The following is a 22,575-nucleotide window of genomic DNA, read 5'->3' as shown; positions in this document are numbered from 1 at the left end:
ATCATGTCAATATGGACCAAAATCTCTGAGGAATGCTTCCAGCACCTTGTTGAATCTATGCCACGAAGAATTGAGGCAGTTCTGAAGGCAAAAGGGGGTCCAACCCGTTACTAGCATGGTGTACCTAATAAAGTGGCCGGTGAGTGTATATATATATATATATATATATATATATATATATATATATATATATATATATATATACAGTGGGGCAAAAAAGTATTTAGTCAGTCAGCAATAGTGCAAGTTCCACCACTTAAAAAGATGAGAGGCGTCTGTAATTTACATCATAGGTAGACCTCAACTATGGGAGACAAACTGAGAAAAAAAAATCCAGAAAATCACATTGTCTGTTTTTTTAACATATAATTTGCATATTCTGGTGGAAAATAAGTATTTGGTCAGAAGCAAAATTTCATCTCAATACTTTGTAATATATCCTTTGTTGGCAATGACAGAGGTTAAACGTTTTCTGTAAGTCTTGACAAGGTTGCCACACACTGTTGTTGGTATTTTGGCCCATTCCTCTATGCAGATCTCCTCTAGAGCAGTGATGTTTTTGGCTTTTCGCTTGGCAACACGGACTTTCAACTCCCTCCAAAGGTTTTCTATAGGGTTGAGATCTGGAGACTGGCTAGGCCACTCCAGGACCTTGAAATGCTTCTTACGAAGCCACTCCTTCGTTGCCCTGGCGGTGCGTTTTGGATCATTGTCATGTTGAAAGACCCAGCCACGTTTCATCTTCAATGCCCTTGCTGATGGAAGGAGGTTTGCACTCAAAATCTCACGATACATGGCCCCATTCATTCTTTCATGTACCTGGATCAGTCGTCCTGGCCCCTTTGCAGAGAAACAGCCCCAAAGCATGATGTTTCCACCACCATGCTTTACAGTAGGTATGGTGTTTGATGGATGCAACTCAGTATTCTTTTTCCTCCAAACACGACAAGTTGTGTTTCTACCAAACAGTTCCAGTTTGGTTTCATCAGACCATAGGACATTCTCCCAAAACTCCTCTGGATCATCCAAATGCTCTCTAGCAAACTTCAGACGGGCCCGGACATGTACTGGCTTAAGCAGTGGGACACATCTGGCACTGCAGGATCTGAGTCCATGGTGGCGTAGTGTGTTACTTATGGTAGGCCTTGTTACATTGGTCCCAGCTCTCTGCAGTTCATTCTCACTAGGTCCCCCCGCGTGGTTATGGGAGTTTTGCTCACCGTTCTTGTGATCATTCTGACCCCACGGGGTGGGATTTTGCGTGGAGCCCCAGATCGAGGAAGATTATCAGTGGTCTTGAATGTCTTCCATTTTCTAATTATTGCTCCCACTGTTGATTTCTTCACTCCAAGCTGGTTGGCTATTGCAGATTCAGTCTTCCCAGCCTGGTGCAGGGCTACAATTTTGTTTCTGGTGTCCTTTGACAGCTCTTTGGTCTTCACCATAGTGGAGTTTGGAGTCAGACTGTTTGAGGGTGTGCACAGGTGTCTTTTTATACTGATAACAAGTTTAAACAGGTGCCATTACTACAGGTAATGAGTGGAGGAAAGAGGAGACTCTTAAAGAAGAAGTTACAGGTCTGTGAGAGCCAGAAATCTTGATTGTTTGTTTCTGACCAAATACTTATTTTCCACCATAATATGCAAATAAAATGATAAAAAAACAGACAATGTGATTTTCTGGATTTTTTTTTCTCAGTTTGTCTCCCATAGTTGAGGTCTACCTATGATGTAAATTACAGACGCCTCTCATCTTTTTAAGTGGTGGAACTTGCACTATTGCTGAATGACTAAATACTTTTTTGCCCCACTGTGTATATATACACACACACACACACACACACACACACACACACACACACACACACACACACACACACACACACACGTATATGTCTGTGTGTATGTATATATACACTCACTGGCCACTTTATTAGGTACACCTGTCCAACTTCTTGTTAACACTTAATTTCTAATCAGCCAATCACATGGCGGCAACTCAGTGCATTTAGGCATGTAGACATGGTCAAGACAATCTCCTGCAGGTCAAACCGAGCATCAGTATGGGGAAGAAAGGTGATTTGAGTGCCTTTGAACGTGGCATGGTTTTTGGTGCCAGAAGGGCTGGTCTGAGTATTTCAGAAACTGCTGATCTACTGGGATTTTCACGCACAACCATCTCTAGGGTTTACAGAGAATGGTCCGAAAAAGAAAAAAAATCCAGTGAGCGGCAGTTCTGTGGGCGGAAATGCCTTGTTGATGCCAGAGGTCAGAGGAGAATGGGCAGACTGGTTCGAGCTGATAGAAAGGCAACAGTGACTCAAATCGCCACCCGTTACAACCAAGGTAGGCCTAAGAGCATCTCTGAACGCACAGTGCGTCGAACTTTGAGGCAGATGGGCTACAGCAGCAGAAGACCACACCGGGTACCACTCCTTTCAGCTAAGAACAGGAAACTGAGGCTACAATTTGTACAAGCACATCGAAATTGGACAGTAGAAGATTGGAAAAACGTTGCTTGGTCTGATGAGTCTCGATTTCTGCTGCGACATTCGGATGGTAGGGTCAGAATTTGGCGTAAACAACATGAAAGCATGGATCCATCCTGCCTTGTATGGAGCATCTTTGGGATGTGCAGCCGACAAATCTGCGGCAACTGTGTGATGCCATCATGTCAATATGGACCAAAATCTCTGAGGAATGCTTCCAGCACCTTGTTGAATCTATGCCACGAAGAATTGAGGCAGTTCTGAAGGCAAAAGGGGGTCCAACCCGTTACTAGCATGGTGTACCTAATAAAGTGGCCAGTGAGTGTATATATGTGTGTGTATATATATATATATATATATATATATATATATATATATATATATACACACACACACACACACACACACACACACACACACACACACACACACAGACACAGACACAGACACAGACACACATGCGCAAGAGTGAGTCAAAAAGTATCCGCACTCTGACTTTAACATTTCAATCAACTTTAACATTTTCAATCAACTTTCAGAAAAAGACATTTACATCTTTTTTAAACATCATTTCCCTGTTTTTCAATACGCATTGTTCCATCTGTCCACCATCTTTCGTATTCCCTCATTACAAATAAATTATGCTGATCTGTGAGCCAGAAATGCATCTCTGTCTATACCTCTTCATTAGACGTGAATCTTCGTCCTCGCCGGGCTTCTTTCAGATGTAATCTACTTTCACGCCTCTAAGGCTACTTTCACACATCAGGCTTTTTGTTTCAGGCACAATCCGGCAATTTTTGAAAAAAACGGATTCGTTAGTTTTTTTTTAAGCCGGATCCGCTTTTTTCCCATAAAGTTGTATTAGCGCCGGATTGTGCCTGATGGGCAGGCGTTTCATCTGGTTTTATCCGGATCCGTCCAAATAGTCGTTTCCGACGGACGGAAAAAACGTCCACTGTAACGTTTTTTTTGTCCGGCGGAAAAAAACGCACACTGACGGAATTGGCCAAAAACACATGAAACGGAGATGTGAAACAATGAATCCGGCACCCGGATCCGGTTTTCAAAGCATTTTGCATACAAAGATCCGGCGCATCAGTTTTTCACAATTTGCCCCGGATCCGTTTTTTTTTACAAATTGGCCAGATTTAGCCTGAAAACAAAAAAAAAAAACGGAATCCGTTCACCTGTTGTGGACGGGCATCCTGCTCTTTCTCCGTGGCTGACACTTGTGCCATCTTTCTCCTTCATTTATTCATACACACGTCTTCAAAACAAAACCCTTTCTCTATACTTTGCAGAAAGTCTTCAATCCCTGCATGCTGCCGTTCTTTAGTGCAGATCACAAGTGGGGCAGCCATTGTTTTTCGCAGCGCGGTCTTAAATGAACTGATGTAACATGTTAAAACCATCGCAGCAGTGACTGGGGAGACAACAACCTCGTAAGGAAAGTACTGATAAAAAAATCAAACAACGTGTGCATGAGACTTAAGGATTCTCACTCACTTTGCTGGGACTAGGACATAATTCAGGTTTTGTACCAAATCGGCGCAGCTAAAAAATGCGACAGAAACGCTACAAAACTGCATCATGTGCACAGGCCCTATGGGGATGTGCACATGATGTCATTTTCCAAAAACTTAAATTCTATGTAAAAAACTACTGAAGTTCATTTTTTTTAGCAGACTTTACTGCTTCAGGTTTTTTAATAATGCCAAGTGGTTAAAAGAAGGGATGTGTCCATTTTTCTGGTTATTTCCGCCCAGGAGACACTCTCTACATAATAGAAGCTCAATGGATGCCACGACGTCGATTTTTGCTTAAGAAACTGCTAGCGATTTCTTCATCATTCAGAAGAGTGAAAAAAAATTATACTTAAAAAAGACTTCACAAAATCTATGGGACAACCCTTAAAAAACACGTCATCATCTCGTGAGATCGCAATGCATTCTTGGGACCGGAGCGTCGCGAGGAGCATCGCTAAACGCCTCGCCTGGATCCGGGGGCCCACGGAAGGTGAGTATATAACTTTTTATTTTAATTCTTTTTTTTAACAGGGTGCCCACATTGCTATATACTGCGTGGGCTGTGTTATATACTATGTCTCTGTGCTATATACTACATCACTGTGCTATATACTACGTGGGCTGTGTTATACACTGCATGAGCGGTGTTATATACTGCGTCTCTGTGCTATATACTACATGGGCTGTGCAATATATTACGTGGCTGTGTTATATACTGCATGAGCTATGCTATATACTACGTGAGCTGTGCTATATACTACGTGGCTGTGTAATATACTACGTGGGCTGTGCTATATACTACGTAGCTGTGCAATATACATGGCTGGGCAATATACTACGTGGCTGTGTTATATACCCCGGGGCTGTGTTATATAGTACGTGGCCAGTGCTATATACTACGTGGGCTGTTATACCCTGCGTGGGCTGTTATATACTACGTGGGCTGTGCTATATACTACGTGGGCTGTTATACACTGCGTGGGCTGTGTTTATACACTGCGTGGGCTGTGCTATATACTACGTGGGCTGTTATACACTGCGTGGGCTGTTATATACTACGTGGGCTGTGCTATGTACTACGTGGGCTGTTATACACTACGTGGGCTGTTATACACTGCGTGGGCTGTGCTATATACTGCGTGGACTGTGCTATATACTATGTGGCTGTGCTATATACTATGTGGCTGTGCTATATGCTACGTGGCTGTGTTATATGCTACGTGGGCTGTGTTATATGCTACTCGGGTGTGGTATATTTCTCTGCTGTATCTGTGCATCATGAATGGTGGTATGTGTTAAAGAGGGGGGCCCACTGAGACTCTTGCCCGGGGTCCTCAAAAACCTAGAGCCGGCCCTGGCTTCACTGATTAGTCACGCCCGGCCGGCCGCGAACAATCAGCGACAGGCGCAGTCCGGCTGCGAATCGGTGCGGAATTTGAACCACGCTTCGCTCATTGGTCGCGCCCGACCGGCAGAATCCTGTGTATAAATTGCATTATTCTGAAAACTTCATAAATAAACTACATAGATATTCTAGAATACCCGATGTGTTAGAATCGGGCCACTATCTAGTGTGTGTGTGTGTGTGTGTGTGTGTGTATGTGTGTGTGTGTGTGTGTATGTGTATGTGTATATATGTGTATGTGTGTATATATATATATATATATATATATACTAGCTATTGAACCCGTTCTACGCCCGGGTGGCGAGCATTTATATTGGTATATGGTCTCCATCCTGGTATGTGCTGCTCCCATCTTGCTCTCCCATCCTGTCATGTGCTGCTCCATCCTGCGCCCCCATCCAGTCATGTGCTGCTCCACCGTGTCATGTGCTGCTCCATCCTGCGCCCCCATCCTGTCATGTGCTGCTGCACCGTGTCATGTGCTGCTCCATCCTGCATCCCCATCCTGTCATGTGCTCCCATCCTGCGCCCCCATCCTATCACGTGCTGCTCCGTCCTGCACCCCCATCAGTGCGAGCGGCTGTGCTGAGTGCGGGCGGCTGTGCTGAGTGCGGGCGGCTGTATGTGGCTGTGCTGGGTGCGGCGGCTGTGGACGGCTGTGCTGGGTGCGGTGGCTGTGCTGGGTGCGGCGGCTGTGCGTGGCTGTGGGCGGCTGTGCGGCGGCTGTGCTGGGTGCGGCGGCTGTGCTGGGTGCGGCGGCTGTGCGTGGCTGTAGGCGGCTGTGCATGGCTGTGCTGGGTGCGGCGGCTGTGGACGGCTGTGCTGGGTGCGGTGGCTGTGCTGGGTGCAGCGGCTGTGCGTGGCTGTGGGCGGCTGTGCGTGGCTGTGGTGGGTGCGGCGGCTGTGCGTGGCTGTGGTGGGTGCGGCGGCTGTGCTGGGTGCGGCGGCTGTGCGTGGCTGTGGGCGGCTGTGCGTGGCTGTGCTGTGTGCGGCGGCTGTGGACGGCTGTGCTGGGTGCGGTGGCTGTGCTGGGTGCGGCGGCTGTGCGTGGCTGTGCTGGGTGCGGCGGCTGTGGATGGCTGTGCTGAGTGCGGCGGCTGTGCTGGGTGCAGCGGCTGTGCGTGGCTGTGCTGGGTGCGGCGGCTGTGGACGGCTGTGCTGGGTGCGGTGGCTGTGCTGGGTGTGGCGGCTGTGCGTGGCTGTGCTGGGTGCGGCAGCTGTGCTGGGTGCAGCGGCTGTGCGTGGCTGTGCTGGGTGCGGCGGCTGTGCGTGGCTGTGCGTGGCTGTGGGCGGCTGTGCTGGGTGCGGCGGCTGTGCGTGGCTGTGCTGGGTGCGGCGGCTGTGCTGGGTGCGGCGGCTGTGCGTGGCTGTAGGCGGCTGTGCTGGGTGCGGCGGCTGTGGGTGGCTGTGCTGGGTGCGGCGGCTGTGCGTGGCTGTAGGCGGCTGTGCTGGGTACGGTGGCTGTGGGCGGCTGTGCTGGGTGCGGCGGCTGTGCGTGGCTGTGCTGGGTGCGGTGGCTGTGCTCGGTGCGGCGGCTGTGCGTGGCTGTGCTGGGTGCGGTGGCTGTGCTCGGTGCGGCGGCTGTGCATGGCTGTGCTGGGTGCGGTGGCTGTGCTCGGTGCGGCGGCTGTGGACGTAAGTGGCGTAAGTAACAAATAGCTGTGGCATGAATTTGTTACTTGCAGTACCTTATTCATTTGCGGCGCCATTTTCTGTGTCCTCCTGGTGCCGGAATCGGCGCCTGCGCAGTCCGCGCTTTCCGGCGCCATTTTCTTGAAGACACACTGCAATGTGTCTTCAAGAAAATGGCGCCGGAAAGCGCGGACTGCGCATGCGCCGATTCCGGGAGCAGGGGGATATTCATGGCCCGGAATGGCGTCGGTGGAACGGGACAGGTAAGTATACTCACCCTCCGCCTCCTGGCTCGTCCCTGTTTCTCCGTTGGAGATCGCAGTGTGCGTTCAGCGCTTACGCATACCGCGATCTCCGTGGAGCGTCACTCTGTGGGGTCCAGACTGCGCCGGCGCTTGCGCAGTCTATAAAGGCTTCGGACAGAGTGACGCTCCCAGCGTTATATTATAGATATATATAATATATATATATATATATATATACACACACACACTGCTCAAAAAAATAAAGGGACCACTTAAACAACAGAATCTAACCCCAAGTAAATCAAACTTCTGTGAAATCAAACTGTCCTTAGGAAGCAACACTGATTGACAATCAATTTCACATGCTGTTGTGCAAATGGAATAGACGACAGATGGAAATTATTGACAATTATCAAGATACCCTCAATAAAGGAGTAGTTCTGCAGGTGGGGACCACAGACCACATCTCAATGCTTTCTGGCTGATGTGTTGATAACTTTTGAAAGTTGGTTGTGCTTTCACACTCGTGGTAGCATGAGACGGACTCTACAACCCACACAAGTGGCTCAGGTAGTGCAGCTCATCCAGGATGGCACATCAATGTGAGCTGTGGAAAGAAGGTTTGCTGTGTCTGTCAGCGTAGTGGCTAGAGGCTGGAGGCGCTACCAGGAGACAGGACAGTACACCACGAGGTCAACAACCCAGAAGGACCGCTACCACAGCCTTTGTGCAAGGAGGAACAGGAGGAGCACTGCCAAAGCCCTGCAAAATGACCTCCAGCAGGCCACAAATGTACATGTGTCTGCACAAACGGTTAGAATCCGACTCCATGAGCATGGTCTGAGTGCCCGACGTCCACAGATAGGGGTTGCGCTCACAGCCCAACACCGTGCAGGACGCTTGGCATTTGCCACAGAACACCAGGATTGGCAAATTCGCCACTGGCGCCCTGTGCTCTTCACAGATGAAAGCTGGTTCACACTGAGCACATGACAGTCTGGAGACGCCGTGGAGAGCGATCTGCTGCCTGCAACATCCTTCAGCATGACCAGTTTGGCAGTGGGTCAGTAATGGTGTGGGGTGGCATTTCTTTAGAGGGCCGCACAGCCCTCCATGTGCTTGCCAGAGGTAGACTTGACTGCCATTAGGTACCGAGATGAGATCCTCAGACCCCTTGTGAGACCATATGCTGGTGCGGTTAGCCCTGGGTTCCTCCTAATGCAGGACAATGCCAGACCTCATGTGACTGGAGTGTGTCAGCAGTGTTATGACCCCAATGGCAGAGGGTCTCAGAAATATTTACTAAGTCTGCAAACACAAAAACCAGCTCATAGGGCAGTGGTAACTGGGCTGACCATATATCTAATCCTAGCACCACAAATAACAGCAGCCGGGGAACGTGCCTACGTTGATTCTAGACGTCTCGCGCCAGCCGGAGAACTAACTAACCCTAGAAGGGAAAAGAAAGACCTTTCTTGCCTCCAGAGAAAAGACCCCAAAAGTTGGATACAAGCCCCCAACAAATAATAACGGTGAGGTAAGAGGAAAAGACAAACGTAAGAATGAGCTAGGTATTTAGCAAAGAGAGGCCCACTAGCTAATAGCAGAATATAGTAAGATAACTTATATGGTCAGCAAAAACCCTATAAAAAATAACCACGCTGGAAATTCAAGAACCCCCGAACCGTCTAACGGCCCGGGGGGAGAACACCAGCCCCCTAGAGCTTCCAGCAAGGTCAGGAATCACATTTAGTACAAGCTGGACAAAAATGAGAGCAAGCAAATAACCCAAAAAACAAAGAAGCAGGACTTAGCTTAATTTAGCACGAACCGGGACCAGCAGATAGGAGCAAACAGAAAGGATCTGATTACAACGATGCCAGGCACTGGACTAAGGATCCAGGAAGTTTATATAGCAACACCCCTGGACTAACGGCCCAGGTGGGTGCAAACTGAGGGAAGAAACTCCCAGAGTAATATCACTAGTAACCACAAGAGGGAGCCAAAAAGTCTAATTCACAACACAGCAGTTCCTGTAAGATGAAGGCATTGAAGCTATGGACTGTCCCGCCCGTTTCCCAGACCTGAATTTGATTGAGCACATCTGGGACATCCTGTCTCGCACCATCCTCCAACGTCACACCAGACTGTCCAGGAGTTGGCGGATGCTTTAGTCCAGGTCTGGGAGGAGATCTCTCAGGAGACCATCCGCCACCTCATCAGGAGCATGCCCAGGCATTGTAGGGAGGTCATACAAGCACGTGGAGGCCACACACAATACTGAGCATCTTTTCCTTGTCATGAGGCATTTCCACTGAAGTTGGATCAGCCTGTAATTTGATTTTCCACTTTGATTTTGAGTATCATTCCAAATCCAGACCTCCATGGGATATTCATTTTGATTTACATTGATAATTATGTTTTATGGTTCCGAATACATTCCACTATGCGATGACTAAAAATTTGCAACTGGAATATTTCATTCAGAGATATCTATGATGTGGTATTTTAGAGTTCCCTTTATTTTTTAGAGCAGTGTGTGTGTGTGTGTATGTATATATATATATATATATATATATATATATATATATATATATATATATATATACACACACATATTGTAAATGAGTATATAAATGTTCTGTTGTGCAAAGTTTGTATTCCATTTTTGAAGCCAAAGTCCTGCTAAAGAGACTGTCACCAGAGAAGGCTTCCTTCAGCCTCGGTCATCTATTCTATACTCTTATTATAGAGTCAAGTCTACAGGATTCCTTAGGAACAACACATTTTCTGTTTATTCTGAAATCATCATATGGATGTCACATAACTTCCTCCACCTATGGAGAAGAGATCATGGAACACTGGCATATTGCAGCTCTGCAAACCTGCAATTATTCAGAATCCATAATACTAGTGATCTTTATGCCTCCGATTTCATACAGGGGACTTTATTTGCATGCTGTATTTGAAAAAAACCATGCTAGGGCAGAATATAGTGCATTTGGCGACACTTGTTCAGCACCAGAATGCTGAATTGCAATGTGACAAGCTGTTTTTTCACTCACCTGACTCGGGACGTAATTCTACCCACATGCCCGGTTTAAGCAGGGCATCCAACGGATCTCGGTTATCTAAGTACATTGTATCTTGGTGACAAGGTTGCCTTTAGGGATGTATTGAAAGGAAATCTATCCGTACAATAAAAGGACTGTTCAAACCAAGCTTGGTGTGGCCAGACAGTTCAGTGCACCTTTCCACCTACTAATTTCTATTTATCAGATTATGTAGGTGATTACATCTTGTTTTCAGTATCATGGTGCTCTGCTTTGTAGTAATGCTGTATCTATCACAAGACTTTACCTGGAAATACGTTAATATTGGGATTCGTTATTTCCTTTATCTAATTGCCAGTGAAGAACAATTGTGTATTTCCGTAAACCGTGAATGTTCTTCAAGTAGACAAATAAAGTTGTTAGTGTTCCTAACGCCGATCGGCTGCATTCTTTTCATACTTGGCGCTGTCAAGAAGCAATCTTGTTGTAAGGGGCTGCAATCTTCTATACATTACAAAGTATGATCTTTTAACGCTGGTGATTTCATCTCTTTTTGGGGGTGAAGGATAAAGTGTCAGATCATGTGTACCTGCTATTATATATGCAACAGTCACTAGGAAATGCAATTACTGTATAATCGGTGGGAGTCTTGACGTATGGAACCACCTATGATCCTGAGTGGGCAGAGTTGCTAATTTTTACGGTGCAAAGTTGGGCCTAGAAATCCGACTAAAATTAAAGCTGAAACATTGAATATATGAAATTGCATTACTTCTCTAGTAAATATGCAAAAAAAAAAAAAAAATGAAGGTACTTAGCTAATTCATGTGTGCCCAACAGTCAGCGCCAAGGCGTACCCCCCTCTGTTGGGACCCTAACCTCACATGATACCTTTTAGCCCCGGAGAGGTTACAAAGCATACCTCTCTTAGGACCCTAACCTCTCCTGGGGTATGTGAGGTTAGGGTCCCAACAGAGGGGGATACGCCTTGGCGCTGACTGTTGGGCACACATGAATTAGCCAATTTATGGAGCCAAAGTACCTTAATTTTTTAACTTCTTTTACAAACTATAGCATTTCAAAGTGCAGCTTTAATGTGTTACATATAGAGCGAATCTCTTAGTGTGCACCTCTTCACATTTGTCTGTTTGGAAGGGACGGTGAGTCTTGATACTAGCAATCCGGCTGTGCAGAGAACGGCAACCGGCAGCATATTCTCATAAGCAGCAATTCCCTGAATAGTGGGTGTCTGCGTGCTCCTGGACACCCTAATGTATTGTCATTATACTTAATCTCCTTCCTTCTGCTACTACTGCCTTTCAAGATTGGTATCCAGTCTAAATCTTCAAAACTACAGTAGAGGAATGGAAATTCTGAACCATGCCCTCGCCTATCATTTGATTGGTGTAGGTTGGACCATCGGCAATAGCGCCATTCCTCTGATCTCAGCAAAGTGTGTCCCTCACCGGTCACCTGGCAAACAACGTTTCATGACCAACGCAGTTAAATGGCCGATGCCTTCACAGTTTTGGACAAACAGTGTTCTTACACTCAGTCAAAACAATGGAAAAAAAACAAAAAAACAACATTCTCAAACAATGGGTCATCAGGTTTTCATATTAAACAAAAATTAAATTTATATACCGTATTTATATATCACTATTACAAAACAAGAGCAAGTCTTCATATTTTCACACTGGCCACCAATCCAGTGCCATACAGATCACTTTTCAGTAGTCTCATTTTCATCACAGACAGTATTATGATGACCGCTAACACAGGACTCCCCCATTCACAATGTTACAGCTCACATTCTCCCCCTCCCTTCATCACGACTTCTGCCCGGACAGAGCATGCCTAGAAAATACTGTACTACTATACAAGTCAGTAAATCAGTTGCCTTTGTCCATGTGGCTGCTGAAAATGATCTGAACAGAACAGGAAGTATGAGCCTACTATTCGGTTTAAGGGCTGATGTGAAAGTTGCAAGACATTTTTTTGTTTTTCTTTATTAGTTCTAGCGATGAGCGAGCATGCTCGTTTGCTAATAGATTATCTTCAGCGTACGAATATTAGAGTCCCTGCGGCTGCATGACTCGCAGCAGATTGACAGCCCTGAGACATGCAGCCGCGGGGACTATACTGAAGATAATCTATTAGCACACGAGCATGCCGCTCATCACCAGTTATTAAATATATCACTTAAAATGGACATTTTCCGTAACCTATTCACTTCAAGCATTCTTATTAGTAAAATACACTTGTGCTAAACTATTAATAAAGTTACCACATCAAAGTAAATTCAGGTAAACATTTAAAATTTATTACACTTTTTTGGTCAAAATAATTGAACAAATATATACAATCCTGTTGTATAGGCCTATTTGCGTTCTTTTAATGTATGTGGTCAAATTTCATGGCCAGAAAAAGGAAAAAAAAAAAATTCCACAATTTTGCATTTGGAAATGGTGACAACCAATATACAAGATTTTAAACCCCCCCCCCCCATCAAATCATACCTTAAAGGATTTTTTTTTTTTTTATTTAAAAACCGAATTTCAGGCTTTAGTGATGAGTGGCACTATTGACAATAATTAGGGATGAGGTACATATTTTGTTCTTGCATATTACCATAACCGACCACTGATTCTATTACAAGGACTGCAGATCAACCCATCATCATGGAGGCACAAAATCATCGAAGTTGGTACCAGTCCGTGTTTCCTAAAGCTAAACTGTATTTAGGACTCAGCTTTAGGAAACAGAAATGAGTGTTAAGCATTTTCCTAATCAAACCCATTTGTTCATTGAGGCTACCTTTTGATGTTTTAAGAAATAAAAGGAAGAGAGAAGAAAAAAAGAAAAAAGTTTGGCATTTGCAAATTAAAAAAACAAAAAACAAAACATTGAGTCCAAGTGCAATGACAGAAAAAAAACGACATGAAAAATATATATAAAAAAACCTAGAAAAATATATAAATCATAAAATAATGCACATTAGGTATGATTAGTCAATTATGGTCACGTTATAACCGTTCTGCATAATACTGTGCAAAAATCCCCATATTTTATCGGGGCCCAAGTTCACAGGCATAACCATTATGTTGTCTACAGAAAGTTTCTTTTTTTTTTTCTTTTTTTAAATGATAAATAAAAAGGTCTTTCATCTAAATTTGATGCAGAAAAAACAAAAACAAGTTCCCCAAATATTCTTTTATAGCCAGTGTACGACTGAACTTTCCATCATACTTGGAATACAATGCATCATGCAAAAAATAAATAAAAACCTTGAAAATTGTACTGCACCAATAAGTGCAATTGTCTAGCAATGATGATGGAGCGTGCAAAGAATGAAAAAATAAAATGAAAAGACTGAATACGCAAGATCAAATTTAAAAACACTTTACCTTGTCATTTTATTAAGTGGTTACCACAATTAAATGTGGTTATTAATACAGTAAATAAACATGGGAGGGAAAAAAATAAAAAATTTAAATCCAAAAACGGTTTACACTTAAGCCCAGATTGTATGTGCCAAAATGTAAAATTATCTAAGAGAGGCCAGTAGAGATGAGTGAATGTATTCGCATGACCTCAGTCCAGCATCCAGGTCAGTATATCGTTACTGCCGTATGGAATCCCTGCAAACCGCCTCGTGGCATGCCCAGCTCCTCTTCAGATTAGCCAGTCTGGCGCTACGTCATATCGCACCGATGACTTAGGAGTGGGCCTAAGAATCAGAAGCAGCGCTGGGATTCCGGAAGGTAAGGAGGTTTGCAGGACATCTGCCTGGTAGCCACTGGACCAGGGTCTTGCGAATCGATTTGCTCAAAGCTAAAGGCCAGAGAAGGAATGTTGCAGGCATTTACATAATGCATCGTGTTTTTAGGACATCCAATTAATGCGAAGCAGATATATAAAAAAAAAAAAATTGTGGAAAAGAAAATCTGATTTCCCTGCGGTTACGGTTTTGGTCTATGAAATGGAAGTAAGGCTACAAATGACACGTTGAGCACCAGCCTCAGTCAGATAAGCTCATACCAGGTTTGCATTTGGGGATTTGGATGTAGGGCCCTCTCTTCCACACCACTGATAACAGAGTGCTGGCATGAAATAAAATCCAGGTCAGCTTTCTAGTTATTTTTTTTCTCTTTTTGTGTTTTATTTTCTACAGAGGGAAGTGCATCCGCGTTCTTTACCGGAAGGACAGTGAAGTCCAATGTCTTACTAGGTTTAACTATGCAAGAACAAGACTTTGTCCTCGGAAAAAAAAAACAACAAAAAAAAAAAAAAATTGAAAAGAAAAAAAAAAAAAAAAAAGAAAATGCCATCTTTAATTAACTTTGTCCTGAAATATATACAAATTATTGGTGGCAGCAACAGCGATAATATTCTCTTTTGGGTGCCATGCAGTATGTAGAATCTTTTTGTTGAAATCTAGGCTGTCGACGTTGATCTCGTCTTTCTTCCTCTTACCGCCGGTACAGACTTTCCTTGGCTTTAAAATGGCACGTGGTTTGCTGCTCTCCCTCGATGCTTCCAAGGTGATATCCCGGCGTGTGTTTCTGTCAAACATTCTGAAGAAGTTGTTGTAAGAGCCAGTCATAATCGCACTGGGGAGGAATAAAAAAAAAACAAACAAATCATTACATACAAGAAATCACGCAAGCTCTATTTAGGCCGGGGCAGCAAAGAGACTTTGTAGCACGAGATTTATTTTAGGTTGGAGGTCAGCAACCTGCGTCAACAACCTGCGTCAATCAAGTGGTTCTGAAAACATCAAGGTTACTTACCGGTAGCCGTTTTTTCCAGAACCCATGAGAGCACCTGTATATTCAGATGTGCGGTCATGGGTGAAGGGAAAACACCAAGGTCACTTACCGGTAGCCGGTTTCACCAAAACCCATGATCGCACACCTGAATATACAGGTGCTGTCATGGATGAAGGGAAAATTTCAATTCTATAGAATATGCTGGAAGTTGTAGTTTAACAGTAGGGAGGGCCACAGGATGCGGACAAATTTGCGGACATTCAGACATATAATGCTCCATAAAGTTTATGATGGGCCCCATAAGATGCTCCAGACAAAAATATGCCCCATATAATCCTGCATAAAGGTTAATAATTGCCCCATAAGATGCTCCATAGACACATTTGCCCCGTAATATGCTCCACAAATGTTGATTACGGCCCCATAAGATTCTCCATAGATATATTTGTCCCATATAGTGCTGCACAAACGTTAATTATGGTCCCATAAGATGCTCCATAAAGATATTTGCCCCACATAATGCTGCACAAATGTTAATTATGACCCCATAAGATGCTCCATAAAGATATTTGCAACATATAATCCTGCACAAACGTCGATTATGGCCCCATAAGATGCTCCATATAGACACTTGCCCCATTTGCTGTTACTGCGATTAAAAGAAAAAAAAATCAAAAAAAAAATCACATACTCGCCTCTTGTCGCTCAGGCCCCCGACACTTTAACCCCTTAACGACCGCCGATACGCCTTTTAACGGCGGCCGCTAAGGGTACTTAAACCACAGCGCCGTTAATTAACGGCGCTGTGGAAAAAGTGTATAGCGCCCCCCACAGTCCGATTTTCTCCGGGGTCTCGGCTGCCGGGGGTAGCCGAGACCCCAGAGAACATGATTCGGGTCGGTTTTTACCGACCCCGCTTTTGCGATCGCCGGTAATTAACAGTTTACCGGCGATCGCAAAAAAAAAAAAAAAAAAAAAATCCGGACTTGCGTTTTCTTTCTCTCCCCTCTAATGTGATCGCACATTAGAGGGGAGAGAAATAGGGTCCCCCGAGCCCCCCACGGTACCTTATGTACCGAAAAAGGTCCCCCCCCGGTCCCCGACCCTCCTCCTCCTTCCTAGTGCTCCAAAATGGCGGGCGCATGAGCAGATGCGCCCGCCAAAACATAACTCCGGCCGCCAGAACCCAGCCTCCCCGCAGTGTATTGGGGTCGGTTTTTACCGACCCCTGGAGCGATCGCAATCCCGGGGGTCTTTACAGACCCCCGGGGTTGCGATCGCTGTATATAGTTTGTAAAAAAAAAAAAAAAAAAGTTTGCTTTTCATTTCTCTCCCCTCTGATGTGATCGTACATCAGAAGGGAGAGAAATAGAGTCCCCAGAGCCCCCCACCATACCTCCGGTGTGTCCCCCTGTCCCCGGTCCCCAGCCCACAGCTCCCGGCCCCCCTTCTTCTCTGCTGGAAGAAAATGGCGGGCGCATGCGCAGTGCGCCTGCCATGATCTGCCAGCAGAGACCCAGCAACCTGTGAGAATTTTCTCATAGGCTGCTGGGTTTTGATTACTGTGATATGTCCTATCACAGTGATCAAAACCCCTAATGTTTGATAAATATGGCAGCACTTGGGCTGTACCTCTCTCTTCTCTCCTTGTAGTTGTTCTGGGAGAGAAGAGAGAGAGACTACATATCAAGCGCTGCCCTGTCAGTAATAAAAAAAGCCATTTCTATATCCGCCAGCATCGAATTTACCCACCCCCGTTCTCCGTAATCCCTGCATCATAAGCAGGGGATTATAAAAAAAAAAAAAAAAAAATATTATAATTTTTTTTAAAACATTTTTTTAGGGTTAGGGTTGGAAATAAATAAAATGGCCCGCAGAACTTTCAGCGCGGAGCAAGCTTACAGCCTGCTTTGCTCCGGCAGCGAAACAGAATCTGCCTCTGAAGCTGAGCAGTTTTCAGACAGTGATGACGACTCTTCCTCCACAGGATCCCCTGGCCCGATGGTAGCGGAGTCGGTCGTCACTGCTGAAGCTTCAGAGGCAGGACCAAGTACCGCAGTCCCCCCACCGCTGTGGTATAATGACACCTCTTTTTCCCCTCAAATTCCCCCTTTTTCTGCAGTCCCTGGAATAAAAGTAAATGTCGCCAATTTTACCCCCATTGATTTTTTTGAAATTTTCATTAGCCCCGAAGTCCTGCAATTAATCGTCCACCAAACCAACCTATATGCCCGCCAGTATATTTCCCAAAAACCCAATGCCTTTCATTCCCGTTCCTGGATCCCCACAAATGTCCCCGAAATAAAAAAATTCTTAGGCCTCACCCTGAATATGGGTATAGTAAAAAAACCCACTCTCCGCTCTTACTGGGCAACAAAAGCTGTCCACAGCACCCCTGTATTTGCAGCAGTCATGACCCGAGTCCGTTACGAAGCCCTGATGAGATTCCTCCACTTTAGTGACAATTCCCAAGCCCTCCCAAGAACTGACCCCAACTACGATCGGCTAAATAAATTAAGACCCCTAATTTCCCTCCTAAAAACTTCCTTTCTAAATTCCTATACCCCAGAGCAAAATGTGGCAGTCGACGAGTCCTTGATGAGCTACAAGGGCCGTCTGTCATTCCGCCAATTTATTCCCTCCAAGAGAGCCAAATACGGCATAAACTTATACAAAGCATGCGAGAGCTCATCAGGGTACACGTCCACCTTTTTAATTTATGAAGGTAGGGACCGCCAAATAAACCCCCCAAACTGCCCCCAGACAATTGGTATCCCAGGCAAAATTGTCTGGGAGCTAATGACGCCCTTTCTCAATCAAGGGTACCACGTGTATACGGACAACTATTACACGAGCATCCCCCTATACAAATCCCTCCATGCTGCAAATACAGGGGCCTGTGGGACAGTGAGGAAAAATAGAGTGGGGCTTCCGTCACAGTTGGTGTCCAGACGCTTGGAGAGGGGGGCGTCATTCTCACTTGCAAGCGACCAACTTCTTGCAGTGAAGTGGAAAGACAGGAAGGACGTCTACATGCTTTCCACACTGCATACGGACACCACTGTGACGGTCAGAGAGAGGGGTGCCACCAGGGACAAAGAAAAACCTGTCTGCGTCACAGACTACAACAAACACATGGGTGGCGTAGACTTGTCAGACCAGGTTCTGCAACCATACCTGGTCAAGAGGAAGACCAGGGCATGGTATAAAAAGGTGGCAATCTATCTAATCCAAACTGCCACATATAACAGTTTTGTCCTATATAAAAAAATCACAAGGACCACTTACGTTCCTGCACTTTCAGGAAAAAGTTGTAGAGAGCCTCATATTTGAGTCCATGGCACCGGGGGAAGCCTTCGACTCTGAGGATTCCCGGAGACTTTCAGAACGCCATTTTCCTCACCCTGTCCCTGTCACTCCCACCCAAAGGTATCCTCAAAAAAGGTGCAGAGTTTGCAGAAAGCATGGCAGACGGAGTGATTCCCGATTCTATTGCCCCACATGCCCATCCCAACCAGACCTTTGTATCTCCCCCTGTTTTGAGACCTACCACACCACCTACAATTATTAGTTTGGTTTTTTTTTTCAATAATTTTTATTTTCTGCTTAGTGGCCCAAGTAGTACAATTTGGAACAATTGATAAATATTATTTTAATTAGTAGATCCCATTTTACCCCATTTCATAATTAATTCCAGAACTTGATCAATCCCATACCAAACTACTATCCCAACAAATTCTCATCCACGTACCCACGTCTGTACGCTCTAGAGTGTGGACCCCACAAATGTTCTTGCAAAGTCAGGTCATCTGAAAATTCTAGAACTTGATCAATCCCATACCAAACTACTATCCCAACAAATTCTCATCCACGTACCCACGTCTGTACGCTCTAGAGTGTGGACCCCACAAATGTTCTTGCAAAGTCAGGTCATCTGACAATTCTAGAACTTGATCAATCCCATGCCAAACTACTATTCCAACAAATTCTCGTCCACGTACCCATGTCAATAAGCGTTAGAATGTGGACCCCAGAAATGATCTTGAAAAGTGAGATCATCTGAAAATGAATTCTAGGACTTGATTACTCAAACATTTTTGACCATTTATCTATTTTTGACCATTTTTTATGACTGTCTTGCTACACAAAACTTTGGCTTCCATTTATATTACTTATATTTATGTTGATGATACGGGCATGATCATTTTATTGTAGGATTTCTAAAAAAATTAGGAAGTTCCGTACTTATACACTATGGGCTTTACTTTATGGTTCTTGCCGAACCTCTGGTACCAGACAATACTTTCTATAGAGAACTGGTTGTTTTGTGCATATAGCGGTTCTGACCTTGGCGGGTGGGAGCTTGCTATGGTGTACCACGTCTATTGGCACATTTGTCCCCATATAGGGATTGATGGAGCTAAAAGGACGTTGTACGACCAGTCTCTGAAAGTGTCTGCCATTCTAGCCCTGATGGTGTTCTTTCATCTTTGGAACAAACTCCGATTTGCCACATAGTTGGCTGCATTTTCCTACACATTTTGCCCTTCATTCCAGTACAGTTTATTCTTCCTGCTACAATATACGCAAATGCGGGACAACTGTTTTGTTAGCAAGACCAATTTTATAGTCAGCCAATGTGTTTTAGGAGCATGCCTCCCTCTGTGAGTAATAATTCCTGGAAGGATTTTCTTTTTTGCTCAATGTCTCTAGAAGCTTTGAATGGGTCCTGGATCTTCAATTTCAAATAAAGCCAAATTTGTCACATTGTGCCCCTTTCTGTCCAAGCCCTGCCATTTGTCCAAACAGAACTTTTTGACTACATATGGGATATCGCTGCACTCATAATAAAGTGGGTAACGAATTGTGGGGTCCACTTTTTGATGTTATTTCTGAAAAAGTGAGACATTCAGGTCTAAAACAAGATTCTCGTGGAAAAAAATGAATTTTTTCAGTATGCCGACCTAATGTTATCAAACTCTGTGTCGTACATGTGGGTTCAAATTGCTCAATATACCCCTGATTAAATTCTTTGAGGGGTGTAGTTTCCAAAACAGGGTCAGTTGTGGGGGGTTTCTGCTGTTAGGCACATCTACAAACCCAAAATGGCGTCCGCTCTCACAATTAAGAGATTAAAAAGTCAAACGGCGCTCCTTCCCTTCTGAGCTCTACTGTGCACCCAAACAGAGGTTTACCCCCACATACGGGGTATCGACATACTCAGGACAAATTGCACAACAACTTTTGGGAACCAATTTCTCTTGCTACCCTTGGGAAAATAAAAAATTGGGGGTGAAAAGATCATTCTTGTGAAAAAAAAATGATTTTTAATTTTTTCGGCTCTACATTATAAACTTGTGTGAAGCACTTGGGGGTTCAAAGTGTTGACCACACACCTCGATAAGTTCCTTAGGGGGTCTAGTTTCCAAAATGGGGTCACTTTTGGGGGGTTTCCACTGTTTAGGCGCATCAGCGGCTCTCCAAACGCGACATGGTGTTCGATCTCAATTCCAGGGAATTCTGTGTTGAAAAAGTCAAATGGCGCTCTTTCCCTTCGGAGCTCTGCTGTGCACCCAAAAAGTGGTCCCCCCCACATATGACGTATCGACATTCTCCAGACAAATTGCACAACAAATTATGTGGTTCATTTTCTTTTTTTACACTTATGAAAATAAAAAAAATTGGTTCTGAAGTAAAATGTTTGTGAAAAAAAGTAAAATGTTCATTTTTTCCTTCCACATTGCTTTAGCTCTCGTGAAGCACCTGAAGGGTTAATAAACTTCTTGAATGTGGTTTTGCGCACCTTGAGGGGTGCAGTTTTTAGAATGGTGTCACTTTTGGGTATTTTCAGCCATATAGACCCCTCAAACTGACTTCAAATGTGAGGTGGTCCCTAAAAAAAATGGTTTAGTAAATTTTGCTGTAAAAATAAGAAATTGCTGGTCAAATTTTAACCCTTATAACTCCCTAATATATATATATTTTTTTCCAAAATTGTGCTGATGTAAAGTAGACATATGGGAAATGTTATTTATTGACCATTTTGTGTGACATATCTCTCTGATGTAAGGGAATAAAAATTCAAATTTTGAAAATTGCAAAATTTTCGCCATATTTCCATTTTTTAATAAATAAACGCAAGTAATATCGAAGAAATGTTACCACTAACATGAAGTACAATATGTCACGAGAAAATCTCAGAATCAGCAGGATCTGTTGAAGCGTTCCCGAGTTATGACCTCATAAAGTGACAGTGGTCAGAATTGTAAAAATTGGCTCGGTCATTAAGTACCAAATTGGCTCTGTCACTAAGGGGTTAAATATTCACCTCTCCTCGTTCCAGCCGCAGCTCCGTCTTCGGCGTCTTCTGCACTGACGTTCAGGCAGAGAGCGCGCACTAACCACGTCACCGCGCCCTCTGACCTGAGTGTCACTGCTGAAAATGCTGAAGACGGAGCGGCGGCTGGAACGAGGAGAGGTGAATATCGCGCAGCGCTCCCTCTTATACTCACCTGCTCCTGTCGCAGTGCAGTCTCTGGTTCAAAGGCGCAGCAGCTTCATCCTGTATTGAGCGGTCACATGGTACCGCTCATTGCAGTAATGAATATGCGGCTCCACCCCTATGGGAGGTAGAGCCGCATATTCATTATGGTAATGAGCGGTACCATGTGACCGCTTAGTACAGGAAGAAGCTGAGGCGCCGGGAGAACCAGGGACCTGCAGGGACAGAACCAGGAGCAGGTGAGTATAATTACACAGCCCCCGCTCCCCCTTCCCTGCTGACCCCTGGGTATAACTTGAGTATAAGCCGAGAGGGGGACTTTCAGCCAAAAAAAATGGGCTGAAAATCTCGGCTTATACTCGAGTATATATGGTAATCCAATTAGTAAACTAAGTAACGAGAAAATAATAAAAAAAAAAAACTAGAATTTTTTGGCCGCTGCGGCATTGCCTCTTATTGCAATCTAAACATCGTATCTACCCCAATAAATAAAAAAAAAACAAAAAAAAAAAAAAACAAGGAGTCAGCACAGAGAGCGCAAAATAAGCCCTCACCCAGCCCAGATCCAGATCAGGTCAGTTTTACCATATAGTGAACATGGTAAATAAACTACCCAAAAAACAATGTGTGTAATTGCAGTTTTTCAATCAATAGTGTCATTCAAAAGTACAACTCGGCCCGCAAAAGACAAACCCTCGTACGTCTATATTGACAAAAAAAAAAATATGGCTCTTGGAAAAAGGGGAGGAAAAAAACAAAAGTTAAAAAAAAACCTAAAAAATTGCAAGGTCATGAAGGGGTTAATGTACAATGCCCCCAAACTGCTGCAACGTATTACATGTCTCTTCAGACTTGTAGTGGACATAAACAACTTACAGAAGTATGACAATGGTGGTATTTATGGAGCCACTTATGCCACTTTTTTTACACTACAAAAGTGGCACATTGT

The 22,575-nt window shown here is 44.4% G+C and overlaps 1 protein-coding gene across 1 annotated transcript in view; it reads right to left on the bottom strand.

Moving 5' to 3' along the window:
- Positions 1-12,653: 12,653 nt before the first annotated feature.
- The window catches only part of PPP2R2D (protein phosphatase 2 regulatory subunit Bdelta), a 40,131-nt gene continuing 30,209 nt past the window's right edge, over positions 12,654-22,575 (bottom strand). Inside the window, exon 10 of the mRNA XM_077258436.1 lies at positions 12,654-14,965. Coding sequence (XP_077114551.1) covers positions 14,686-14,965 — 280 coding nt within the window. The 3' untranslated portion in view covers positions 12,654-14,685. The remainder of the gene's footprint in view (positions 14,966-22,575) is intronic.

The sequence above is a fragment of the Ranitomeya variabilis genome, chromosome 4, assembly GCF_051348905.1.
Source record: "Ranitomeya variabilis isolate aRanVar5 chromosome 4, aRanVar5.hap1, whole genome shotgun sequence".
NCBI lineage: Eukaryota > Metazoa > Chordata > Amphibia > Anura > Dendrobatidae > Ranitomeya > Ranitomeya variabilis.
Note: the sequence above shows the minus strand (reverse complement) of the source record. Positions and strands in the feature narration are given on the sequence as shown.